Below are 22,674 nucleotides of genomic sequence, written 5' to 3' on the forward strand. Positions count from 1 at the left end.
CAATAAAAACTCTCCAGTACAATGTAAATTTAATCAAGAAGCTTTTAATATCCAAGTCATACTGAACAAGCGTTCCCCCACAACCAAGCACTTCAAAAAGAGTACTTTGAGCTTAGAACATGATTTTTCTTGTAAGCAGGTCCAGATCTATATGGAGGAGAAAACATAGAAGGGAGAAACAGAACCATTTTATACTGAATTATTCCTTTGAAATTTGGGGGAGAAGTCTATGAATGAAACAAAGAACAAAATTATTTTGAAATGTTTCCCAAATCGCCTTAGTCCAGCTGCAGTTCAGCAGAAAATCTGAAAAGTGGTGCTTCTGGGTTGTGGTTAAATCAAAATCTGAATCCTAGAGTGATTTCTTGAGGCAAAGAAGCAAGATAGTTACACTTTGCTTCCTTTCTCCTCTCCTTCTACAAGTGGTTCTGTCCCAACTCTTATATTGAATAAAACAAGATCTACTTTTTCAGTATATATGGACCTAAATTTCAAAAACACACATTTCAGCCGACTATTCAACTGAAGATGTTCTATGTAGAGAATATTTTTTCATTTCCCTATTTCTGTATGAAAGGTGTAAGCTGTGGCATTCTAGTGTTGTTAATTTGCTTGAGCAATAAGAAAGGAAACACATCTAGAAGAGAATGATGGCTCTGTTCATATCAAGCAGATTCCACAGTCCAGAATCATAGAATACATTTTGACAATTAATATAGTTATTCCCACATTGCCTAATTTTCAAGATGGCTGTTCAGGGTTCTAATTCCCATCTCCCTTTCTTCAAAATGGAAGCCAGGATACTATCCTGAGCAGATAGGAGACGCTCCAGGAATCAATGTGAGAGCCAATCTTGGGAGAATAGCCCAAAAAAAAAGGCTTATTGTCAGAAATTACAATTCCCTTTCTGAAACTGAATAGCAGATAAAACAGTGGTTGTAATTACAATGCCCACACACCCAGGCCACTGCACTTGCTCAGTGACGGTCTTGGAACTTAAAGCTCCAGATGTCTAAAGGGGGAATTGGGAGGGGGGGTATTCTCAGCTCTCCTGCATTCATAAGGATGCTGCTTCATTTGTCTGAACCAAGATAATTATTTGTGAAAGAAACACACGTGCAGTTTTACATGTCTGCAACTTTACAGTGATCAACCTTTTAAGAAATGGCAGATATAGACCTTAATAAATTTGACTTGTCCCCCCCCCCTCATTTTTAATTTTGATTAAAACAGATCAAGGCAATGGAAGCAACAGAAGCCTGCCACAAAATAAGAGAATTACAAACATAATTGCATGGCAAGAATAGTGTATTTTAACTTGTGTCCAATGGGGAAACCCATTGAAACATTTAAAAAGATGCCTTAATTTTTTCAAAAATGAATACTTTCTTTGGCATTTCTTCGCTTGGGCACACTAGAACTGTACAATAATAAAAAATGTGCTGGAAAACCAGAAGCTGACTATATTAGACAGTTCCATTGTTGCTAGGCTCAATATGAGCCTAGTAGCTTTGTCTGGAGCTGCAAAGTACAGGAAGTGAAAGAACATTCTGGAAAGCTTTAAAACAGTGAATAAAATATGTAAGTTCATACATCATCGGCAGAAAAGATTTCCTCATCCCTATGCAAGATACAAAACTCCCATGATCATTAGTATGCCTCCAGAACCAGCATCACTGAGTTACTTTTTTCAATTTCCTCTGCTAGGACAACAGTTTCTACCGATGGTTGTGATGAGGTGAGAGTATGGAGAGCTAATCCAGCTACAGGTTTCTGTCAGCCTGATCCTGAACGTTACTTTTTATGATCACACATACAAATCAGTACTGTAAGCAAATGAGTTTAAAAAAACACCGCATCTTTTTTTATTGTAGGACTTTTGATCCTTCCTCACCCGCCCCATCTCCTTATCTTGTCACAAATTCCTCACCCAGGCTGAAGCAACACACTTCATCATCTCCTTAGATTTCTATCACTTTTTTCTGTGATATAAATAGATGGTCTAAAGCAACAAGAACAGATGATCCAAATTAACAATGTGCAGCACTCAAGATCCTAAAACCAAATGATGCCCTGGAGAAAGGATGCGCACGCACACATTGGTATGCACATGACTCTTGGCAGTGCCTCTCCTTAACAAACCAGGGTCTTTTCCTGGGCTCACCCTAGCCAAGCAAAACTGAAGAATTATGCATTTTAGTTAAAGACACATCAATTGTGCGCTTAAATCCAGCCCAATTTGCATTTCCTTAATGCAAATCGGTACTCTCTGGAATCATGTGGCTGTTTTAAGTAGTAGAATGGCCAAATGCATATCCACACCCACTCTGAAGAACCTTTTTGGCTTTGGTTCCCCAAAGTGCTGGGATGCTATATTCTTGTTTTTCCAAAAGAGCTTTTGCAATTCTGAGCATCTCTGCAGCTGGATGCGAGAATCTCAAAGGAGCTAATGTAAAAGAGAACAGCCCTTAATCTCTACAGGAGCTGATCAGCTCACTGGGATTTCTTTATTCAGATTTATTAAGCCATTACATTCCTGAAAGGGAATCATTTATCAATAAACAAAAAAAAATGAAATTCATGGACAGCCTGTCTTAGTGAAGCCTAAAACTAAGAGGAAGACTGGATTACTCAAATGCTTTGATGCCTGTAATGAGTTTAAAGGAAGAAATGTTTTCATTCTTCAGCCACCTCAGTTTTGCAGTGCTAGGAGACAACTGGCTCTGTGAATGTTTCACAGAGAACAGAAGTCAAATCCTGAATTTAGGAAGTGGTCCTCTTCAGGAGATGGAACACAGGTTTGTTTCACTTTGGCCTTCTGGCCATAAGAAGCCAGCAGTCCTTTCCTAGCCTCCTTCACTAAAGAAAGGTCAGAAGGATACTATAGCAAATGAAGAAGCTAAGGGAAAACACTGGACAAAACCACAGATGTCACACCAGCTTTTGACTCCTGGAGCTACATCTGTAAAATCTATTTTGTGCTGATGCTACTACCGCAAAGATGAAAGGCCAGGTACACCGTGGCTCACCAATGTGCTGGTTAATACAATCCTATGAAAAAAAGAGGAAGCCATCATTTAAGCAAGACATATTCTTTCAAAGATTCTGGCAGAGGCAGTTCCTTCACTGCGTCTGGTAGGAACTGCATACCCAGGCTGTGGCGCACAGCATAGCGCGAGAGCGTCTTTAATGTGCCTGGGACAGAGCATAGCATGGTCAGCTTTTCACAAAGCTGCTGATCTCGCATAACCTCGCGTGGCATTGCACCGTTTTTCCTCAATTCGAAGTGTCCAACGGCTCTGTGAAGGAGATCAAAGCAGGAATCTTCCCTCTCGGTGCCAAGTCCTCTGACCAGCAGGGCAACTAATCTTGAAATTGGGGTCTGCCCCTTCATATTGACTATCCGGACCTCAGCTCCGTACTCCAGGAGAATGCTGACACACTCCAGGTTGCCCTTCATTGCTGCCCAGCTCAGAGGGGTGTCGTTATTATAATCCAGAGCATTGACAAAGGCCCCGCTTTCCAAAAGTGTTCGGACACATTCGGCATTGTTTTTAAAGGCAGCCCAATGCAGTGGGGTGTCCTTATTGCCATCCAGTGCATTGGGATTTGCCCCGTATTCCAAAAGGATCTCCACACAAGTCTCGTCTTTCTCAGCTGCATAATGAAGGGCTGTTCGATTGTAGCCATCAAGGGCGTTGACCTGAAAAAACAGGAGGAGGAGGGGGAAGAGGCTTTCAGTGTGATCAAGAGCTATAAAAAAATGACCAATAAATTCAAAAATGGGATAGAGCAGTGTTGGTGAACTTTGGGAGTGCACGTGGGCCACTGGAAACCGAAACAGCAGTTCCCCAGCATGCATGTGCATGCCGGGAAGCTGAGCCTCTGGTTTTCAGCATGCGCATGCGTGGTCACCTGGTCTTCCTGTTTCTGGCATGCATGTGTGCACAAAGACCAGTGCCATAACCTGGAAGAGCAATAGGTGACGGCTGGTGATGGTTCTGCGTGCCACTTCCTGCATGCGTGCTATAGGCTTGCGATGACAGGGATAGAGGAATCCTTCATTCAGTTCAAGCTTCCATTAGACTGAACTCTCCATCAGGCAAAGCACTTTGTACAGTATAGCAGACTTTCTCAAAATACAGATCTTCTTTCTTGACTACTTAATCTGGATCAAACCTCAAAAATCTGCAAAGAAATTACTGTGGTATCCTATCTATACGTTTAGAAATAGGATCTTTCTGATAGGTCACTGTTCTCAATGATTTATGCCTATCTCATTATTGCTCTATGTAGGGGCACCTGACTAGCTATTAATGCCAGGAGGCATTAATCCTTGCTTTAATTTAGCATAGGTGGTTCTTAAATTCCCTGTCGATTTGTGAAGGATGCGATTTGTGTGATACAATCGGTCTCTTGAGAGGCTGAGATGTCCCAGTATTTTTATAACGTATTTTGAAGTCAATGATTTTTTTTTGCACATTCAAATTGGTGTATGTCTTGTGTTTTCTCTCATTATAAAGAAATTTTCTAGATCTAATAACTGATGTTGAATTAAGCTTTCTCGTTAATTATGGAAGCCAATTCACTAATTCATAATACAACAGATGAGAAAACTAAAACACAAAATTCTGTGACAACAGAATTAAGTGACAAAAAAACAAAAGCACTATTTGAAAACAATGGGTGCGATACAAATCTCAAGAGAATATGAGATTCTGAAATATACATCCTCCTTAGATACAACAGGGCAAAGTATTGTTATTCAGAACCCAGTTTTTGCCTTTGAGAATATATAATATTTTTCAACCTCAGAACCGGCAACAGCACTATCAAATACCCTCCAATCTTACACTATTAAGTATTTGATAAATCTCATTAAAGTATTTTATAAATCTAATTATAACCACTGGATTAATTGGTTTCCTGAATTTGTTTTTAAAAAGGTTTGTGCTACTTCTTACCTGAGCTCCTTTTTCCAACAGCAGCTCAATGCAATCTGCATCAGCCACCATGCAAGCACAGTGCAATGGTTTCAGTGTACCATGCATACAGTTGACATCTGCTCCCTGGAAGAACAGAGGAGAAACAAATGAAGGATACTTATCATCATATACTTCTAATCCACATACCTATAATCATTATAACACCTTTACACGATCAACTTGCCATTTAAAAGCAGGAGTGATTAAGGCAATTTAATTTATGAACTGAAATACCCAGACTGAAATTAAAAAGCTAGTTTATCATCAGGCTCCTTGTGTTTATTGCTAATTTTCTATTGTCTCAACATTTCAAAAATAGTAATGTCATAGTGGTGACTTGACAGATATTCAACTATGACATATTCTACAAGGTCTGGTTCTTCTGTTTAAGATAGCTAGGAAAATAAAAACCAGGATTGTCTTTAAATTTTTACAGGATGCACTGTCAATAGATTTACAACTTAGCTTGGTTAATTAGAACTTGTTTCTTTTCTGTTTCTAACCCTTCCATTCAATCATGTTCTGTTCTCAGAGTTTGCCTGGACAAGAGCTGGCAATTTTCTTGGTAAAGGTTTTCAGAAGTGGGCTGCCCTTGCTTCCTCCTTCCTAAGGACATGAGAAAGTGACTGATCCAAGGTGACCCAGCTGGCTTCATGTTTAAAGCAGAACTAAAGTTCAGTTCTTTGTTTCTAGTCTGATGCTTTAATCACCAACTCTCAACTTATTTCTTATTTCTTTCTTATTTAGACTATAATTTAGAGGGGGAAAAAATTAATGAACTTCAGTCTATCTCTTCCATCAAATTGCTGTATGATTTCCCCCACCTCCAACTAAAACAATGCCTATACCGCATCCCCTAGAAAAAAGAGACTGTACATGTCTAGAGAATTAGAGATCATCCATTCCCTTTCCTACCAATCCAATTCTACTTTTAGAAATTAGAATCTAATCCCAAATCAGGACATCCCGGAAGGTAAATATTCTCCTTTCTCCCGGTTTGCTTTAAAAAGACTTTCTATTCATAAAAAAAAACTGCATGCATGACCAGAACATTTTCCCTCCTGATGAAATTCCACATGTTGCCTTTCTAAAGCAGTTCTCTGACAGTCTTAGATCAGTCTCTGGGAAAAAGAAGTTAACTCCTTGTCGTTTTGCTCAGAAGAGCTCTCCTTAAAATGTCTCTCTTGGGCTAAGACTGAGTCAAAAACTGGAGAGGCATGGCTGCAAAGCTTAAAAGGACTGTCTCTGAGCAGAAAGGCAGAGTTAACTTATCCTTTGAATTCTCTGCTCAGCACACTGGACAGGAAGGATGCTCATAAAATACTATTCTTCTCTTTCTAATGTGAGAGGAGCCAGACTGTGAATTTAAAAGTGGAGGAAGGACTCCACAGAAATGGACAAAGGGAATGAGGAAGGAAAGTACCAACTAGAGTAAGAGAAGCAAAAGAAATTCAGATTACTGCTGCTAGTACCATCTTCCATTCAATCGGAAGAATACTGTATAGTACTAGGTGGGACAGTATCAGGGATAGATCTTTCAAGAACTTTACACTTTTCAGGAAATCAACAGAAAGTTTTGCATGAAGATCTACAGGAATTGTAAAACTAAAGCTTTTATTTATTTATTTTCTACTTGTAAAAGACAAACAGGAATTAGTAGAGAAATATCAAGAAATGTAGAGGTTCGTAGGACAAGATCATGATTTTCTGATATTCAAATCTCTGAATTTTCGAGATCTACAGACTTCTAACTTCAGAATCCCATTGCCCTTGCTAAGAATTCTAAGCCTCCATGCATTTGGAAGACATACAAATTGGGGGGGGGGGATACTCCAATATACTAAACCAGCCTTCTTCAACTTTGCCATAGATCAGGGGTGCCAAACTCGATTTCACTAAGGGCCACATCAGGTTTGTGTTTAACCTCAGGGGTGGGGGTGGCCAGCTCGAAATCACTCGTGTCAGAACGCCTGTGGTGGCCTGAGCACTCTGCCAGTAAAAATGGGCTTCTGAGCGTCGTTTCTGGCTGTGACAATCTCCTACAACCCTCTGCCAGTGAAAATGGAGTTCAGGAGGGCCACGAGCCTTGAGTTTGACACCCTTGCTCTGGATGAACTGCGCAATGGCAGAAATTCTGAGCTATACCAGCACATTTTCTATGGATTATAATCGTGTACTAAATTTAGACAGTATCAGGAGAGGAAAGGTCTTTTCTTTTTTGGTACCTTTGAGTCAATCTTGACTCACCATAGCTCCCTGACTGCAGACTAGCTACAAAACAACTTATGTAGCAAAGCAGCTGACAGTATCAATCAAGCTCAATCAAGCATCTCAGCCCCACCAAGAGCTGTGTAATTGGAAACTGCTTGACTATTGCAATTTGACACAGAAGTATTCAAAACATTTGAAGAAAAAAAAAATCAAGCTTGCAGAAGCTTGAAAAACATGCATAAAAATACTATAAACTGTCTCCTTTCTAACTGAAATAAGTGACGTTCCTTTAACTCCCTGTTTTATAGAACCATGCCTGTATGACAAGCATTATGGAAATTATTTAAAAATCCTCCCCAAGCATTCTTCAATGCAGTTTTTTCCCCCAACAAGATAATCTCCAAGATCTGAGGACTGCAGCTTGGAAAGGTAATGCAGACAGGAAACAGTTCTAGTGTATATGGAAGACATCAAATGAGAAATTACTGTCCTGGAAGTCACTCAACTGGGGAACATTCATGAGTTTATAAGACTATACCTTTTCTATACTAGCTCTTCAAATGTAATATTTTTGAGGGAGTGAGTTCATCTCCAGTGAGTTTTAGGCGAGTAACTAGAAATACAGTGTTTTGCCATGCTTCTGACAGATTTTAATTTCAATCTGGATCATTTGCATTATTGCATTATTGAATTGTAGTTTCTTTTGGGGCCCTTGATAGATTGAAAAGTAGCTTAGAAATACTATTGCAGCTGAATTTGTGATGAAAAAGTAATAGACGGTGACCAGCCAATTTGATCTCCGCAATTGGAACAATTCTTGGAACTTTGTCAATACATACAGATTTTTTTTTTAAATTTAAAAAATGTAGTTGCACAGATCATAGTATTACTATAAACTTGCAAGAAGTATCTTCTTTTCAAAACAAGCACATTTCTACCCGCTTGAGAAAGATCATATAATGTCTCCGTTACATAGCTGCTGCCTTTTTGGAGGCAACATCTCCTATATTCCCCTTTCTCTTACACAGAAGTGGAAGGAAGGGTCATGATGACCTTTTCCTACTGCTGAGTGGCGGTATACTGCACTGACAACAGTAGGAAATCAGAACAGAGTTTGGACTATGATACAGAGGGAAGCAGTTTCCATGCCAATTCTGGAGCTGCTAATTCCATGACAAAATCTTTCTCCCAGGAGAAAGTTAAAAACCAAACTTTACAATATTAGACGTTATGCAAATCGATTCAGAAAACGAAGTGGTATTATTTTTAGAGTGTTTTCCCACCATTTCCTGAACTGTGACGCACATGATTATGCTAGAAATCCAACAACTCCTTAAAGATTTACCGAATTTAAGATATGGTATTAAATGTTACAGCTATACATTGTCTTATCTGCTGCTGTGTCTCTCACTCAGTTCTCAGTTTATTCACACTTCTTGCCTAGAGTGGCATACTTCACAACCAAGGTTACATCTTCCTCTTGCAAGAGAGCTAACGTGAGCTTCCACCACAATGTCTTCCAGGATTGAGACCACAATCCCCAGAAATTCCTATCAGCATGACTATCTGATGCAACCAGGTTAAAGAAGGCTATTTAAAGTCTTCTTCCCACATTGCACCGAAATCAACTGCGGTTTAAAAACTACTGTTATCTCAACTTAATGTCTTCTAATAAATTCTAAATATTATTCTTTGTTGTATAAATTGTAGTTTAATGTCTGCTAACACTCTTGGTATAGAAGACACTCTCTAATTATCTAAGGTAATATGGAATCTACAATATAAGTCTTTATCCCAGTCATCTTTTAATATCTGTATATTAAATTGACTTATTGATAACCAAATCTATAGAAACTAACAGTAGTCTTTTTAGTGTTAAAATATTTTAACTAGTTGTTCTAGTAAATACTGAAAAAACGTCTGGGCCAAACAACATTAACAAATGTACAGCAGTTGTAAATATTGCCATTGAATTACATTTGATAGATATTTATTTCTTAGCACATTCATCCTTATCGTGGTATCAACTGGCCTAAAGTCAAATCTCTATTTTCGTCCAATCTTTCCATATCACCATCTTTTTCTCAATTTTTAATGTTGCTTTCCCCAAAAAGCCAGTGGGAAAAAGGATTAAATATTTTTGCTTGTAGACATTCCATTCCATAGCTTTCTAACTACAATTGTTTCCAGAGATACTTGAAGTCTACTGTATTTAGATCATAATACTATCCATCGAACCAAAGCTGCAGATATATGTATATTCCAAGTTGCCAAACTTGGAAAGTTAACACTAATCATCGGCTTCCAGTATTTAATATTTGGCAATAAATGAGCCCGATGAGAGAAGCTCGAGCTTTCAGAGGATAATATTCTCTTGAATTATAAATCTAGTTCATGCAATTTGACAACAGGATATAATAAATGGATTCTGTGTGTCCAGACTAATACTACAATAATGGAATGATAAATTTATGGCCCCATTTACTGAAGGAACAAAGTCCTCATTATACTTGCTACTTATGGATTCCCTGTAGACATACAGTACACTTTGTATAGAGAGATATAATGAAATATGGGACTGGCTTATATAAAATACATTAGGTTGAAGCGTTTGTAGTTATATAAGAGTATTAGAAATAGAATACACTTATGTAACTATAGAAATATGCATAGGATGGCATACATCACCCCAAAGGGTGAGACAGGAATTTTATATACACACACACACCTACGTATTTACTATAACTGTGTGTGCGTGTGTATTTACTTGCATGTTTTATTAGATAATTATACATAGAATTGTAACTCTTACTGTTTCAATGACATACTATGTATTTTTATTGAATTTTTTCCCTTTTTTAAGCATTTGTTATATTTTTTATAATGCATGTATTTTTGTGCTTTGTTTCTTTTGTGTTTTTCTTTTTCTCTTATTATTTTTTCAGTGCTGTTGTAACTTTAAACGATCACTAAAGAAATGACTGTAAGTGAAGCACCACCTGTATTAACTGCATTTGAAAAGGATGGGTCTACATTCTCTATCAAACCTGATAAATTTAATTTAGGAGGAAGCAACAGGGGATTTTAAGTAACTCCAAAGGCATCATTATTTAAAACTGCAACCAACACAAGTAAAGTCAGATTTGGTCTCCTAGACCTTGTAAACATTCCCAGAACCTTTTAAAAAAGCAACTAAAAGTTTGTCTTAGGTTTTTTTCACCTACCCTTCTTATTAGATCTTCAACATTGTCATGCGGGAAAGATCGGATGGCTGCTATAGTCCGGATCAAGCGCTCTGACAAAGAATATTTACTCTGGATGCTCTGCATAATATACCACATACTGAAGTTCAGTTTCCTTGGTTACTTTACATGCTCCAAGTTGCCTGAAGAAGCACACACAAAAGAAGAACTTTTTAAAAATACTTTTTTTTTAAAGCATATGTAGAAATCCCAGCAAGATACATAGTAATAACATTTAAAATATCATCAGATAGTTGCATTCATTAACCTTTGATGGTGAAGAAAAATTAATCAAGAACAACCTGAAATTTAGGAGGTGGCTCAAACTTACCTGGTAGATGTACAACTAAAGCATAGTATCTTCCAAATTAATCCATTCAGATAATCAGATGGTATTGACAGACATTAGAGAATTATTAAGAGATGATAAAGATGTTCTACACTTCATAACCTACCTAACTGAACTAGTGAAAGCTATGTAGGATCAGATTTGGTTATTACTAATCTCACAGCTGAATAGGTAGATAGGTAAGCAGGCAAGCAGACAGATTTCATAGGAGATTGACAAGAAACCTCAGGTATAGATTGAGAAAATAAATAAATCCCAGTAGATGACATTGGAAAACTACTTCAAAACTGTTGCTAAGAAAGGTCTCTATAAGGACACCAGGAGATGAACTCAACTCAACAGAGACTTGATTAGATTACTGAATTGGGACTATCCTTAGAGACCATTCTGAAACATCAATTAGTACAAAATACAGTCACAGAAGCTTAACTGTTTGCATTACACCCTTCACAGGCTGCCAACTCATTTTCAGTCTCAATTCAAGGTCTTCAAACTAACCTTTAAAAGTCTTCCCACGTTTGGGATCACAGTCTGAATCTTTTCATATATATATTCCTATCAGTAACTTTAGAGTCCAGTTTTGAAAGTCCTACAGTAGTTGCCTTCTCCGGCTAAAATGTGACAACTGGTTGCCTGGCAGTGGATCTTCTCAATGGTAAGAATATCTTCTGCATCACAGTGAAGCATACCTGGTTCTAACTTTAGAAACTTTCTAGCACCAAGCAAAATTACTTTACTTCCCCAAGCCTTATAATATATTTACCATTTACTACAATATTTTAAATGCATGTTTACTGACTGTGTTTTCATTGTTAATATATTGCATTTCAATTACTACTATAGACTAAAATGTGTATTTTTTACTGTTGTAAATCTCTACGGAAAAACTCTGCTTTGAAGGCTAGTAGGACAGGACATCATTATGGAATATCAAGTTTGTAAACTAGGCAAACATCCCAAAAAAGATGCTGACAAACCATAATTATTCTGTATCAAAATACCACATGTTTTTTATTCATATAATCACCAGGAATCAATTGGTATTTTAAGCTTTTTAAAACAAAATGCTACAATAAATGTATTGGATTAAAAATTATAGAATTTTTAGCCAGCATGATCAACAGACCTGGAAAAGGTTGGAAAGGGGTCATTTGGATGATTTGTTCCTCTTAAAAACAATGATGGTTCACTGGAGACTATTTATATTCTATGATTGACATTTGCATTTCAAACTTCTTGTTTCTATTCATAATTTTTGGAATTTGGACTTATGCACATCACTTAAAATGCAAGTGTTCCCTCAGTTACAGAGTTACTACTTTGACCACATTCTAAAGCATATTGTACTTCTGATTCCATTCTTGTTTTTAAAGTCTAAATTTTAAAGACTTAGAATAATTTAGAATAACTTTATTGTCACTTTGAATGTACACCAATCAGCATACATTAAAATGAATTTCCATTGCATACAACTCTCAAAGGGTCACCACCTCCAATATGTACTACATAATCGTGAAAGAATAAATAAATACAAAATTATGCACATACAATACAATGCAATAACAGAGTTGGAAGGTACCTTGGAGGTCTTCTAGTCCAACCCCCTGCCTAGGCAGGAAACCCTATACCGTTTCAGACAAATGGCTATCCAACATCCTCTTAAAAACTTCCAGTGTTGGGGAACATATATTTTTAAAAAAACCCTTATAATAAAGCATGCAAACGAACAATTTAATTCTTCTATTTGGAGACTTGAGCAACAAATGATGCTCACAAATTGACAGTTTGCATGTAAACAATCCTTGAAGCTGTAATTATAATCATTGTAATGCAGCCATCACACCACATTGTTTTTTTTTCTTTTTTATGCTGCAAGGAAGGTGAAACATTTGGTAGCACCAGACCATTTCTAAATTCAGTATGATGTTGCCACCCAGATCATTGCAATAATGTCAGAAAAGAACATTTCGTTTTATGCTGCAACAAACCATACAAAGAACGGAATAACAAAGATAATATAATATGATAAACAAGATAGGGGGAGGGAAAGAGTATTAATGTACATGCCTGGTAAACGCAATCAGGAGATTGTCGTTGCCTCCAATTAGGAATGAGCTGAAACAGAACTTGCAAGACAACCATTAGCAAGCTCACGAGAAATTAATAAACAAGAAATCTGGACTGTCTCCAGGATGGCTGAGTGTTCCTACTTGCATCAACAAAATGGCTGCAAGGTACTCTAAGGAAAAACATTTCTTCTGTCTCAATATACAAGGCTGCCTTTCTCCATAGTGAGGGGGGAGGAGTATCCAGAATGGGTTTGACTTTGTCCTCTCATGATTGGGTGAGTCAGATAAGCTCTTTGGGTAACGCCCCCTGGGCAGCAGGTCTCCCAGATTTGACTCACCCCAATCAAGGGAAAGGTTGCACCTCTCCAGACCTCCATAATTTACAAAGGATTAAAGAAAATAAACATGGACCCGGCGAATCCTGCCTCCTTTCATCGCACACAGCCTCCTCCTGCAACGACTGGATTGCCACAAGCCCTCTGGGGCGGCACGCTGCCCTGGCCATTGAGTGAGATGGAGTCACTCTGTGAGGACCGTTGCCGGGCAAGCAGGAGAACCGGGCACACATGCCTCCTAGAGGCAGCCCTTGATGAGAGGCTTCTCAGGAGCAGAAGCGCTCCTCCGCTCCCCTCAGCCACGAGGGTTTTTAAAAAGGAAAACCTGTGCTGGCAGCTATCACCAGTGGACAAGGTGAGAGCCGGAAAGGCTCTAAAACAGCTGCGGGAGATGAGCGGCAGCCGCATGGCAAGCCTGCAAAGGCAAAAGCCATTTCCATGTGCTCCAGCAAAGAGGAGCCTTTTGAATTTGGAGCCGGGGGCCATCTTGAAGCCACGTGGTCCAAGATGGCGGCCCCCAGCAGCTCAGGAGGCCGGCAGGACAACAACCACCACTTGAGGAGACCTTAGAAAGGTGAGAGACGATCGCAGAGGCATTAGCCAAGAGTGAGGGAGGCAGCAAAGGGCCAAAAGGAGGCCTATCAAGGAGTTAAAGAGGCAGGTGGTGGATCAATCCCCCCCAAGCCTACTTCCTTGTTGAATCACAAAGGCAGCTGCCACAAGGCTTGCAGGAAGAACCACCCCCCCTACCCTTTCTGGCTGCCAAGTAACAGGAGAAGGCTTCCCCCCTAAGAACATTCTCCTTTAATTAAGAGACAGAGTGGGAGGGGCGAGAGGCTGACCGGCATCCGTAGCAAGCTGTGTTTGTCATGGCTAATTCTTGATTCCCCCTTAAGAAAACTCTCCTTTAATTAGGAGACAGAGCGGGAGGGGCAAGAGACTGATGGGCATCAGTAGCAAGCTGTGTTTGTCGTGGTTAATTCTTGATTCCCCCTTAAGAAAACTCTCCTTTAATTAGGAGACAGAGCGGGAGGGGCAAGAGACTGATGGGCATCAGTAGCAAGCTGTGTTTGTCGTGGCTAATTCTTGATTCCCCCTTAAGAAAACTCTCCTTTAATTAGGAGACAGAACGGGAGAGGCAAGAGACTGATGGGCATCAGTAGCAAGCTGTGTTTGTCGTGGCTAATTCTTGATTCCCCCTTAAGAAAACTCTCCTTTAATTAGGAGACAGAACGGGAGAGGCAGAGGCCTACTGGCCCCAGTAGCAAAAACTGTGTTTTGTTTTATTAATCCCAAGCCGGCAGCCCCCTGCAGCCTGGAAAAATGCAGGGGGGGGGGGAGGAATATTCAGCCCAGCTGCTAAAGTGCAGCTCCCAATGGAGCCCCCAATCAGGTTACTGAAGACCTTCCAAGGGTGGGGGTGACTAGGCAAACGGCTAATGCAATACAATACAATACTATGCAATACAATAGCAGAATGGGAAGGAACCTGCAGGCTTTCTAGCCCAATCCCCTGCCCAGGCAGGATATCCTATACCATTTCAGACAAATGGCTTCCTATGGTTGATTAGGCTGACTCTGTAAACCACCTAGAGAGGGCTGAAAGCCCTATGAAGCGGTATATAAATCTAACTGCTATTGCTATTGTCATTGCCACCCAACAGCTTCTTAAAAACTGTTGGGGTTCTCACAATGTCTGGAGGCAGGTTGTTCCACTGATTAATTGTTCTAACTGTCATGAAATTTCTCCTCAGCTCTAAGTTGCTTCTCTCCTTGTTTAGTTTCCACCCATTGCTTCTTGTTCTGCACTCAAGTGCCTTAGAGGATAGTCAGGCAGCCTCTTCTCTGTGGCAATCCCAGAGATATTGGAACACTGCTATCACGTCTCCCCTAGTCCTTCCAGTAGACTAGACCTACCCAGTTCCTGCAACCGTTCTTCATAGGCTTTAGTCTCCAGTACCCTGATCCCCTGTTGCCTTCTCTGCACTCTCCTTAAGAGTCTTCACATCTCTTCTACATCATGGGGACCAAACTGAGTGCAGAATTCCAAGTGTGGCCTCCCAAGACCTTATAAAGTGGGATTAACACTTCATGGGAGCTTGATTCTATTCCTCTGTTTATGATGCCAAAAACTGTGTTGCTCTTCTGGCAGCTGTTGCACACTGCTGACTCACATTAAAGGGGTTGTCCACTAGGACTCCCAAGATCCCCTTCACAGTTACTACTGTGGAGCAAGGTATCCTGTACCTGTGCACTTCACCTTCATTGCCTAAAGGTAGAACCTTACTTCCTTGAATCCCATTTTCCTAGGTAGTGCCCAATGTTCAAGGGTATCAAGATCCTTCTGTAGCTTTAGCCTGTATTCTGAAGTGTTGGCTATTCCGGCCAGCCTGGGGTCATCTGCTAACCTGATGACCCCACCCCCCCCCATCAGCCGTTAACAAACAGAGAGCTAACAGTCATTCCGGCTCCTTCTTATGACCGCTTGAGATAACAGCAGTTCTTAAAGAAACAGTACTACTATCATGGCATATATTTTGCTATCCCAAATGTTAGCTTACACACCTAACACCCTCATTCAAATCACTGATGAAAATGTTGAAGAGTACTGGGCTCAACACTGAACCTTGGGAGACTCCCTGCACTCTTCCCTCCATGAAGAGGCAGTTCCATTGAGGAGTACAGGTGGGTGCACCAGTTACCAAGGCACCTGGGGTGACTAGGTCTAACCCACATTCTTCTACTTTATCTAATAGTAGGTTATGGTCTACCTTATCAGGACTTGCTGAAGTCCAAGTTAACTATATCAATGGCATTCCTATGGTCCACTAGGGTTGTCACCGTAATCTAATATGGCCAGTCTGGTATGATCTGTTTTTGACAAACCCATGTTGGCCTTGGGCTCTCGAGACGGTTTTTCTTCCTTTCTGAAGGGGGGGAATCACATCAGCAATTCTATAGTGGTTCTCCGGTACTCCAGGATCTCTGATAGATATAGTTTCAGTTGTTTGGAGATTTTGTCCGCCAGCTCCTTCAGACCCCTGGGTGTAACCCACCCGGTCCTGGGAATTGGACCTTGCCTAAGATAGACAGGCTACCATTTCTTCCCTATCTCATCTTGGGTTCCTAATCGGAATTTGGGATGCTGTTCTTGATAGGTTGGATTGTTTATCCCTTCGGGTAAAGACAGATGCCAAGCACGAGTTAAATAGTTCGGCTTACCCCTGCTGCTTGTCACCTTCGGGCCACTTCTCCCAGCAAGGGACCAATCGTTTCCTTAATCTTTCTTGGTTTTATCAGGCGGGAAGATGCCCCCTTTTGTATTTTATTCTATTTCATTATTATTATTGTGGTTGTGGTTCTTGTTGTTATTATTATTAATTTACCTTTGTGGCAGGCCTTTATTGTGAGCCTTAGCTCCCCTCACTCCATCTTTACACACACTCTAGTGGCCGCCCATTAAACTCCGTCTGTGTTTACATTCTGAATATCTCTGCGCTAATCCTAGCCATAGAATCATAGCACCCTTATGGCCGGGGGGAAAAAAGGGTCAGACAGGCTGGTCCCCATGCCAGAACCCACCACAAACTCAGAATGGGATGCCCGACTATGAGAGATCGCAGAAGCACCTCAGATAGCCTATGAATTTAGACAACATTCGCTGAGGGCAGAACATACAGCAGGGGTGGGTTCATCAGAGCCGACTGGCTCAACCGGACCAAGGGGACAACTTGGAGCGGAAGCTGCAGCCATCAACCTTCAAGGAGCTGGCAGAGTGCTTCGGACACCCGGAGATCGACTTATTCGCCACGCCCCTCAACGCTCAGCTCCTGAGGGTCTTCTCCAGGTACCAGACATGGGGGGGGGGGGCAGAAGGGGCAGACAATCTGCAAAGCCCCCGGACCAGGGGTTGTCGGTATACCTTGTCGGATTCCCAGGGTCATATGGGAAACCCTTCGGGAGGGGGCGGAAGGGGCTCTTTTGGCGCCTCACTGGCCCCGGAGGCTGTGGTTGCAGATCTCCAGTCGCTTCAGCGGAGAGGCCATGGAGAATCCCCCAGGAGGGGATATCCCTTAACCAGGAGTCGCTGGAGCACCCAGACCTTCAATGGCTCCAGCTGACTGCTTAGCTCTTGAGCGGAGCACCCTGGGGAAAGACCTCTTCCACCCAGGGTGATGCAGACTATCCAGACTGCCCGCATACTCTTCACAGAGCGTATCTATGGCTCCATGTGGCAGGCCTCTGCCTCATGGTGTAATCTCCTGGGGCACAATCCTAGCCAGGCCTCAGTGCCTCAGATTCTGGACCTCCTCCAGGCAGGCCGGGATAGAGGGTTAGCTTCTAACACAATTAGGAGACAGGTTTCAGCCATCTCACCAGTTCTCCTGCGTGGCAGGAACCAGAGCCTGACTTACCATCCTATGGTCAGGCAATTCCTCAAGGGAGCTTCCAACCCCAATCCGCACACAGCATTCAGGTTCCATTCCTGGGACTTACACAGGGTAGGGAACGCTCCAATAGGCGCTCCATTTGAGCCGTTACGAACAATTTCCCTTAAGTTCCTGATTCTCACGGTGGCCTTTCTGGTGGCCATCCCCTCCGCCAGGCAGATATACGAACTGCAAGCTCTGTCCTCCGGGGAGGATCTCTGCTTCTTCCACCAAGACAGAGTGGGGTTACGTCCATCATCCCCAGGGTGGGCCCCTGCTTTCATCAAACCCAGGAACTGATTTGCCCAACTTCTGTCCAGACACTTCCCACCTGTTAGGAAAGAAGTGGTTCTCTCTGGGCATAAGGAGGGCTCTGAAGATTACCTCAGGAGAACCAGGCCAGACAGGAAATCCGAAGCCCTGTTTGTCTCCTCCAAATAGGGGCCTGGGTAACAGGGTGACTTCCACCACATTAGGTAGGTGGTTGCGAACCTGCGTTGCCACTGCATACCAATTGCAGGGCTTACAGACACCAATCATATCACAGCTCACTCCACGCGGAGCGCAGCCAGGGCCTGGGCCACACAGACACCCCTGGCCGGAATCTGCAGGGCAGCCACGTGGGCTTCCCCCTCTCCCTTTGCTAGGAACTATAAACTGGACTCTTTTGCCTCAGCAGAAGCCTCTTTGGGCGCAGGGCATTGCAGGCGGTTCACAGGGCCGGGCCCACGCCTCAACTGGCATGAGCGGGGGACATGGGGCCTCTTGGGTCTCCCTCCCTAGGGACGTGCAGGCTTTGGTACGTCCCATTCTGGATACTCCTCCCCCCTCACTATGGAGAAAGGGCGTTGGTACTTACCTGATACGCCTCTTCTCATAGTGGGGGGAGGAGTATCCAGTCCCCCCCCTGACTATGTTTGTACGACTAAGTTTTATGTTCACAGTTTTATGAAATATAAATATGGATGTTGAAGACGATAAAAGCTAAGAACTGAATTAAGAGTCTGGAGTGAATGGTGCAACGAGTCGGATGGAGCTCTTCGTCAAATCTGGGAGACCTGCTGCCCAGGGGGCGTTACCCAAAGAGCTTATCTGACTCACCCAATCATGAGAGGACAAAGTCAAACCCATTCTGGATACTCCTCCCCCCACTATGAGAAGAGGCGTATCAGGTAAGTACCAACGCCCTTTTTCTGTCAAACAGCCATGCCAATCACAAGTTGTTACATAACAACCTGCATCTCTACTAAAATCACTGTACTTTTGCATTTTAGCTGAGTAACGTTAGGACAAGATGATTTGTGGGTTCTGCTGGTCTATCAGAATCAGCCCACCTCCCAAAAATAAAAGAACACTTTTTAAAAGCCAAGTAGACCTTTCTAAAAAAAAAAAGGTAGCTTTCTATGTTTTGAATACATCTGTCATTCCCAGCCACGTGGAAAATACACAAACATTTCAGTTAACTTCTAACTTGAGGAAGCTCTTCCGAAAATGTTGTGTCTTATCTCCAAGTGTTAATTAACTTTACAGGTGCAGTTTGCTTTAACATTATCATTTTGTGAAATAACACAGGCAGTTCTCATTTAAAAAGTATCTTAGTAGCCTTCTGTGACTGACAAAACAAATTGGCGGGAAAAGAGGTGGGATAATAGTTTTTTCCACTAAGTCCAGTTCTGAAACAAGCTAGCAGCACCTAGCAAATACACTTACCAGAATCACACTTGTCTATTATTTGGATGGGAGACCACAAGGAAATCCCAGGGCTATAGGCTAGATTAAAAAGTGGGGGGGGGGGGACCCATCCCAGAAAGCAGTCATAACAAACTAATCAAAATTCTGGGAGCAGCTTTTCAGCTAACAATTTTAAGACAGTGGAGATTAGTTTTTGCTTGCTCTAAACAAAGTTGATAAGATAGTCTAGGAATTTTCTTGGAAAAAAACAGCATAATTTTTGGCTGCAGTCTCTGCAATATGTAGGCTGTACAACAGAGGGTTCTTTCAGTCTTTTCAAAATGTCACATTGTTGGCACTTGGTTAGAAAAAGGATTTCCATTTGTATCTATGTTAGCTCCTAAATTTTATGGATTTCCACTTCATCCAAAATTGCTAGACACAAGAGTCACAGAATATTGGTATTAGTCTATGATAATCAAGAAACAGGTCTCTTGTAACACTTCAGCATCTTTTCAGACTAGCAAAATTCATTAACATGTGTATATGTGTATAAGTATGTGTATAGGTAGCTATATACTTTCTTTTGAGAGCGAGCAACATTTCATTTTTAATGTGGGCCACTGTACTTAAAAGATGATATTAAAGGTTATCTTAAAATGCATTAGTCTGAAAGGGTATTTTATCAGACTCCTGATTTCTGGTTACCACAGACTAACAGGTTTCTTCACCTACAGTGTTATTGCCAAAGAAAGCAACAGAGCACAGCCTTTTACATTTTACAGAGGGAATGAAATCCTCCCTTGTGCACACAATACAAATAGGGAACAGCTGTCATTCTGCCCAAGGACAGGAGTCTCTCTTGCTTTTCAAACAGCTACCAGCAACCTAATCTTCTGTGTGTGGGTGTATATGGATGGATAGATAAACAGACATAGACACAGAGGACAGGCATCCAAGTTACAAATAAGTGTGTGTGTGTATAAATAAAACACAGAGGATGCCTGTCCTCTGCGTCAGTACACACACATACACATTCCTACCTTACTGACACAGAGGACAGACATCCAAGTTACAACTAAATGTAGGAACGTTTATTTTTAATGTCACCGTTTGGATCAAAGGAGACAAGAAACAAGATTACGTGTTAGGGGGGAAAAATCGTGATCCAAAGGGATTCATCCTCCCAACCCGAGGAAGACACGACAGATTACCCCCTGCCAGATTAGCTGGAGATAAAAACAAAACAAAACAGTAATCCAGCACGTGTGGAGGGAGGTTGGTCAGGGGGATGGGGGGAGGGGAGGCAGGCTAGCTCGGAAGCGCTGCCGGAAGTTGCCCCCCTCCCCCAAAGAGACGGACCCCCGCTTTCTCCCTTCGCCCCTCAACACGGTCGGCCTCACCTACCGCCCGGGAGGCTTCCTTCCGTCGAGCAAAGGACTCCCCCGGAGGGCGCAACAACAGCCCAGCCACCACGTCACTCCCCGCGGCACTCACCAACTTGGCGCCGACGTGACAGCGCGCCCTCAGTTGCTCGGAAGTTGAACCCTCCGCGACCGGAAATCACGGACAATGGACAGCTAGAGCGACCGACTTCCTGAAAACCCGCGACACGAGCCAACAAGTTGTCACGCCTCCCATCTAGCAAAAGCCGGCCCTTTTCTCAAATATCTTCCAATCATTTCCAGCGAATGGCACGCAAGTCCCGCCCTCCGCCGCTCCTTCTCCCAATCCTCCTTTGAGAGTGCTTCAGCCAAGTTTCTTGATTCGCGGGGGAAGTTCGAGGTGGTTTTCGCTGTTGTTGTGGCGGCAATCGTGCTCGAGATGGGTCTGCCTAGAACAGGGTTCTTAACACTCCCCCCCCTTTGGGGGAAATTATGGAGGAGTCCCCCCCAAAATTGTTTTTCGTTTGCATGCGTAATGTGGAAAAATTCCAAAAGAACTTTTCTTTACATGTTTCATATTGGTATTTACTGTAATAAAATTTAAAATCGATGGTTTTGGTGCCACTGCTGCTTCTCACAATGGTTTCATCGGAATTTAATATTGCATTGTTTTTCAACATATGCTGGCAAATAATGTTGATGTAGAACCCCCGAGGGATTTTTGGACCACATTTTAGGAAACACTGGTTTGGAAGTGGCATTGGATTCAGTGGAACACTCTTGTGACTTAGTTTTTAGATTCAGGCTGAGCAAGCAATTTAAGACCTAATTCACCAAACGTGCTAACATTAAACCAATTCAATATTTTGGTTTAGCCCAGTCATTTGGTTCTGTCTGTCTGCCTGCTTCCCTCCCCCCATCTATATTTTGTAAAATTTATTAGCTGCCCATCTTAAAGGTAAAAGTTCCCCTCGCATATATGTGCTAGTCGTTCCCGACTCTAGGGGGCGGTGCTCATCTTGGTTTCAAAGCCCAAGAGCCAGCGCTGTCTGAAGACATCGCTGGGGTCATGTGGCTGGCATGACTAAATGCCAAAGGTGCATGGAACGCTGTTACCCTCCCACTAAAGGTGGTTCCTATTTTTCTACTTGCATTTTTGCTTTTGAACTGCTAGGCTGGCAGAAGCCCACCTTACAACAACCCAAATATTTGGCTTGTCAACTAGTTTATGGCTTAGCTAAATTGCAACTTCTAGTCAATTGTTAGATGACCTCTGATACTTTTTCCGCCACTTCTTTCAGTTCATGTCTAATATAGAATTTGCTGCAAATCAAAAAATTGATGAAAAATCTTAAAACGGATATAAGATGAATGGGGGAAGGAATAGTGTTGTCCGGTTTTGTTTTGTTTTTACTTGTAAGTAGTACATTTACCTGTCTCCTTAGGTTGAAAAAGTCCTGAGGCATCTTAAAAACTGGCCAATTTATAATAACGTAAGATTTAATACATCTCAGCCCATTTCATTGCATGCAGAGAGAGGGAACTGTCGTTTGTTGGAACAAGGAACAGAAAAAGAGATCAAAAAGTGACAAGATTTATTGACACTCCATAAAAAATTGTAGGTTAGATCCTGTAGATTAGAAATCTATAATGGATTAAAATAAAATTGCCTCAGGGTTTTTTTCTTTTTAACTTCTTTTGCAATTCATTCTTATTCAGGTAACCAATCATTAAGTGGCAAGAAGTGCCATCTTTTTATTCCTCTTCTGACAGTCAGCAATTCACAGCACTGTGAAATCCTTGGTGCTCTCCAAGCTTTGTTGTTTGCAAACAATTACCCAATTAGGTAACATCATGGCCTTAGAACTCTAACCTGCAAGCAATGTTTATCTCATAAGAAGCAGCTTAGAGAATTAATTAAAAGAAATGAATAGGATGCCAAATAGGCGAGAGCAGCTCAAACTGAATAAATCACTATGAGACAGAAAGATTACATC

The 22,674-nt window shown here is 41.6% G+C and overlaps 1 protein-coding gene across 3 annotated transcripts; it reads right to left on the reverse strand.

Moving 5' to 3' along the window:
* Window positions 1-24: 24 nt before the first annotated feature.
* ASB8 (ankyrin repeat and SOCS box containing 8) lies at window positions 25-20,883 on the reverse strand. 3 transcript variants are annotated; one of them, XM_032210383.1, is made up of 4 exons: window positions 20,790-20,883; window positions 10,421-10,581; window positions 4,965-5,069; window positions 25-3,703 (listed from the first exon to the last, which is right to left on the reverse strand). In XM_032210383.1, exons 2-4 carry the CDS (start codon window positions 10,535-10,537, stop codon window positions 3,074-3,076), a joined length of 852 nt encoding a protein of 283 aa, XP_032066274.1. In that variant the 5' UTR covers window positions 10,538-10,581; window positions 20,790-20,883; the 3' UTR covers window positions 25-3,073. The 3 variants fall into 3 exon arrangements, with proteins under 3 accessions (XP_032066274.1, XP_032066273.1, XP_032066275.1); XM_032210382.1 differs by having other exon boundaries at window positions 20,700-20,852; XM_032210384.1 differs by having other exon boundaries at window positions 20,696-20,852.
* Window positions 20,884-22,674: the final 1,791 nt, after the last annotated feature.

This window comes from Thamnophis elegans, chromosome 2 (assembly GCF_009769535.1).
Source record: "Thamnophis elegans isolate rThaEle1 chromosome 2, rThaEle1.pri, whole genome shotgun sequence".
NCBI classification, from domain to species: domain Eukaryota; kingdom Metazoa; phylum Chordata; class Lepidosauria; order Squamata; family Colubridae; genus Thamnophis; species Thamnophis elegans.

Excerpts from the sequence above, each read along its gene's own strand:
- ASB8 (XM_032210383.1), bottom strand. The coding sequence starts at position 10,537 with ATGTGGTATATTATGCAGAGCATCCAGAGTAAATATTCTTTGTCAGAG. Across the intron at positions 5,070-10,420 it reads TTGAAGATCTAATAAGAAGG|GGAGCAGATGTCAACTGTAT; the intron begins GTAGGTGAAAAA and ends CTGTTCTTCCAG. Across the intron at positions 3,704-4,964 it reads TGTTGGAAAAAGGAGCTCAG|GTCAACGCCCTTGATGGCTA; the intron begins GTAAGAAGTAGC and ends CTGTTTTTTCAG.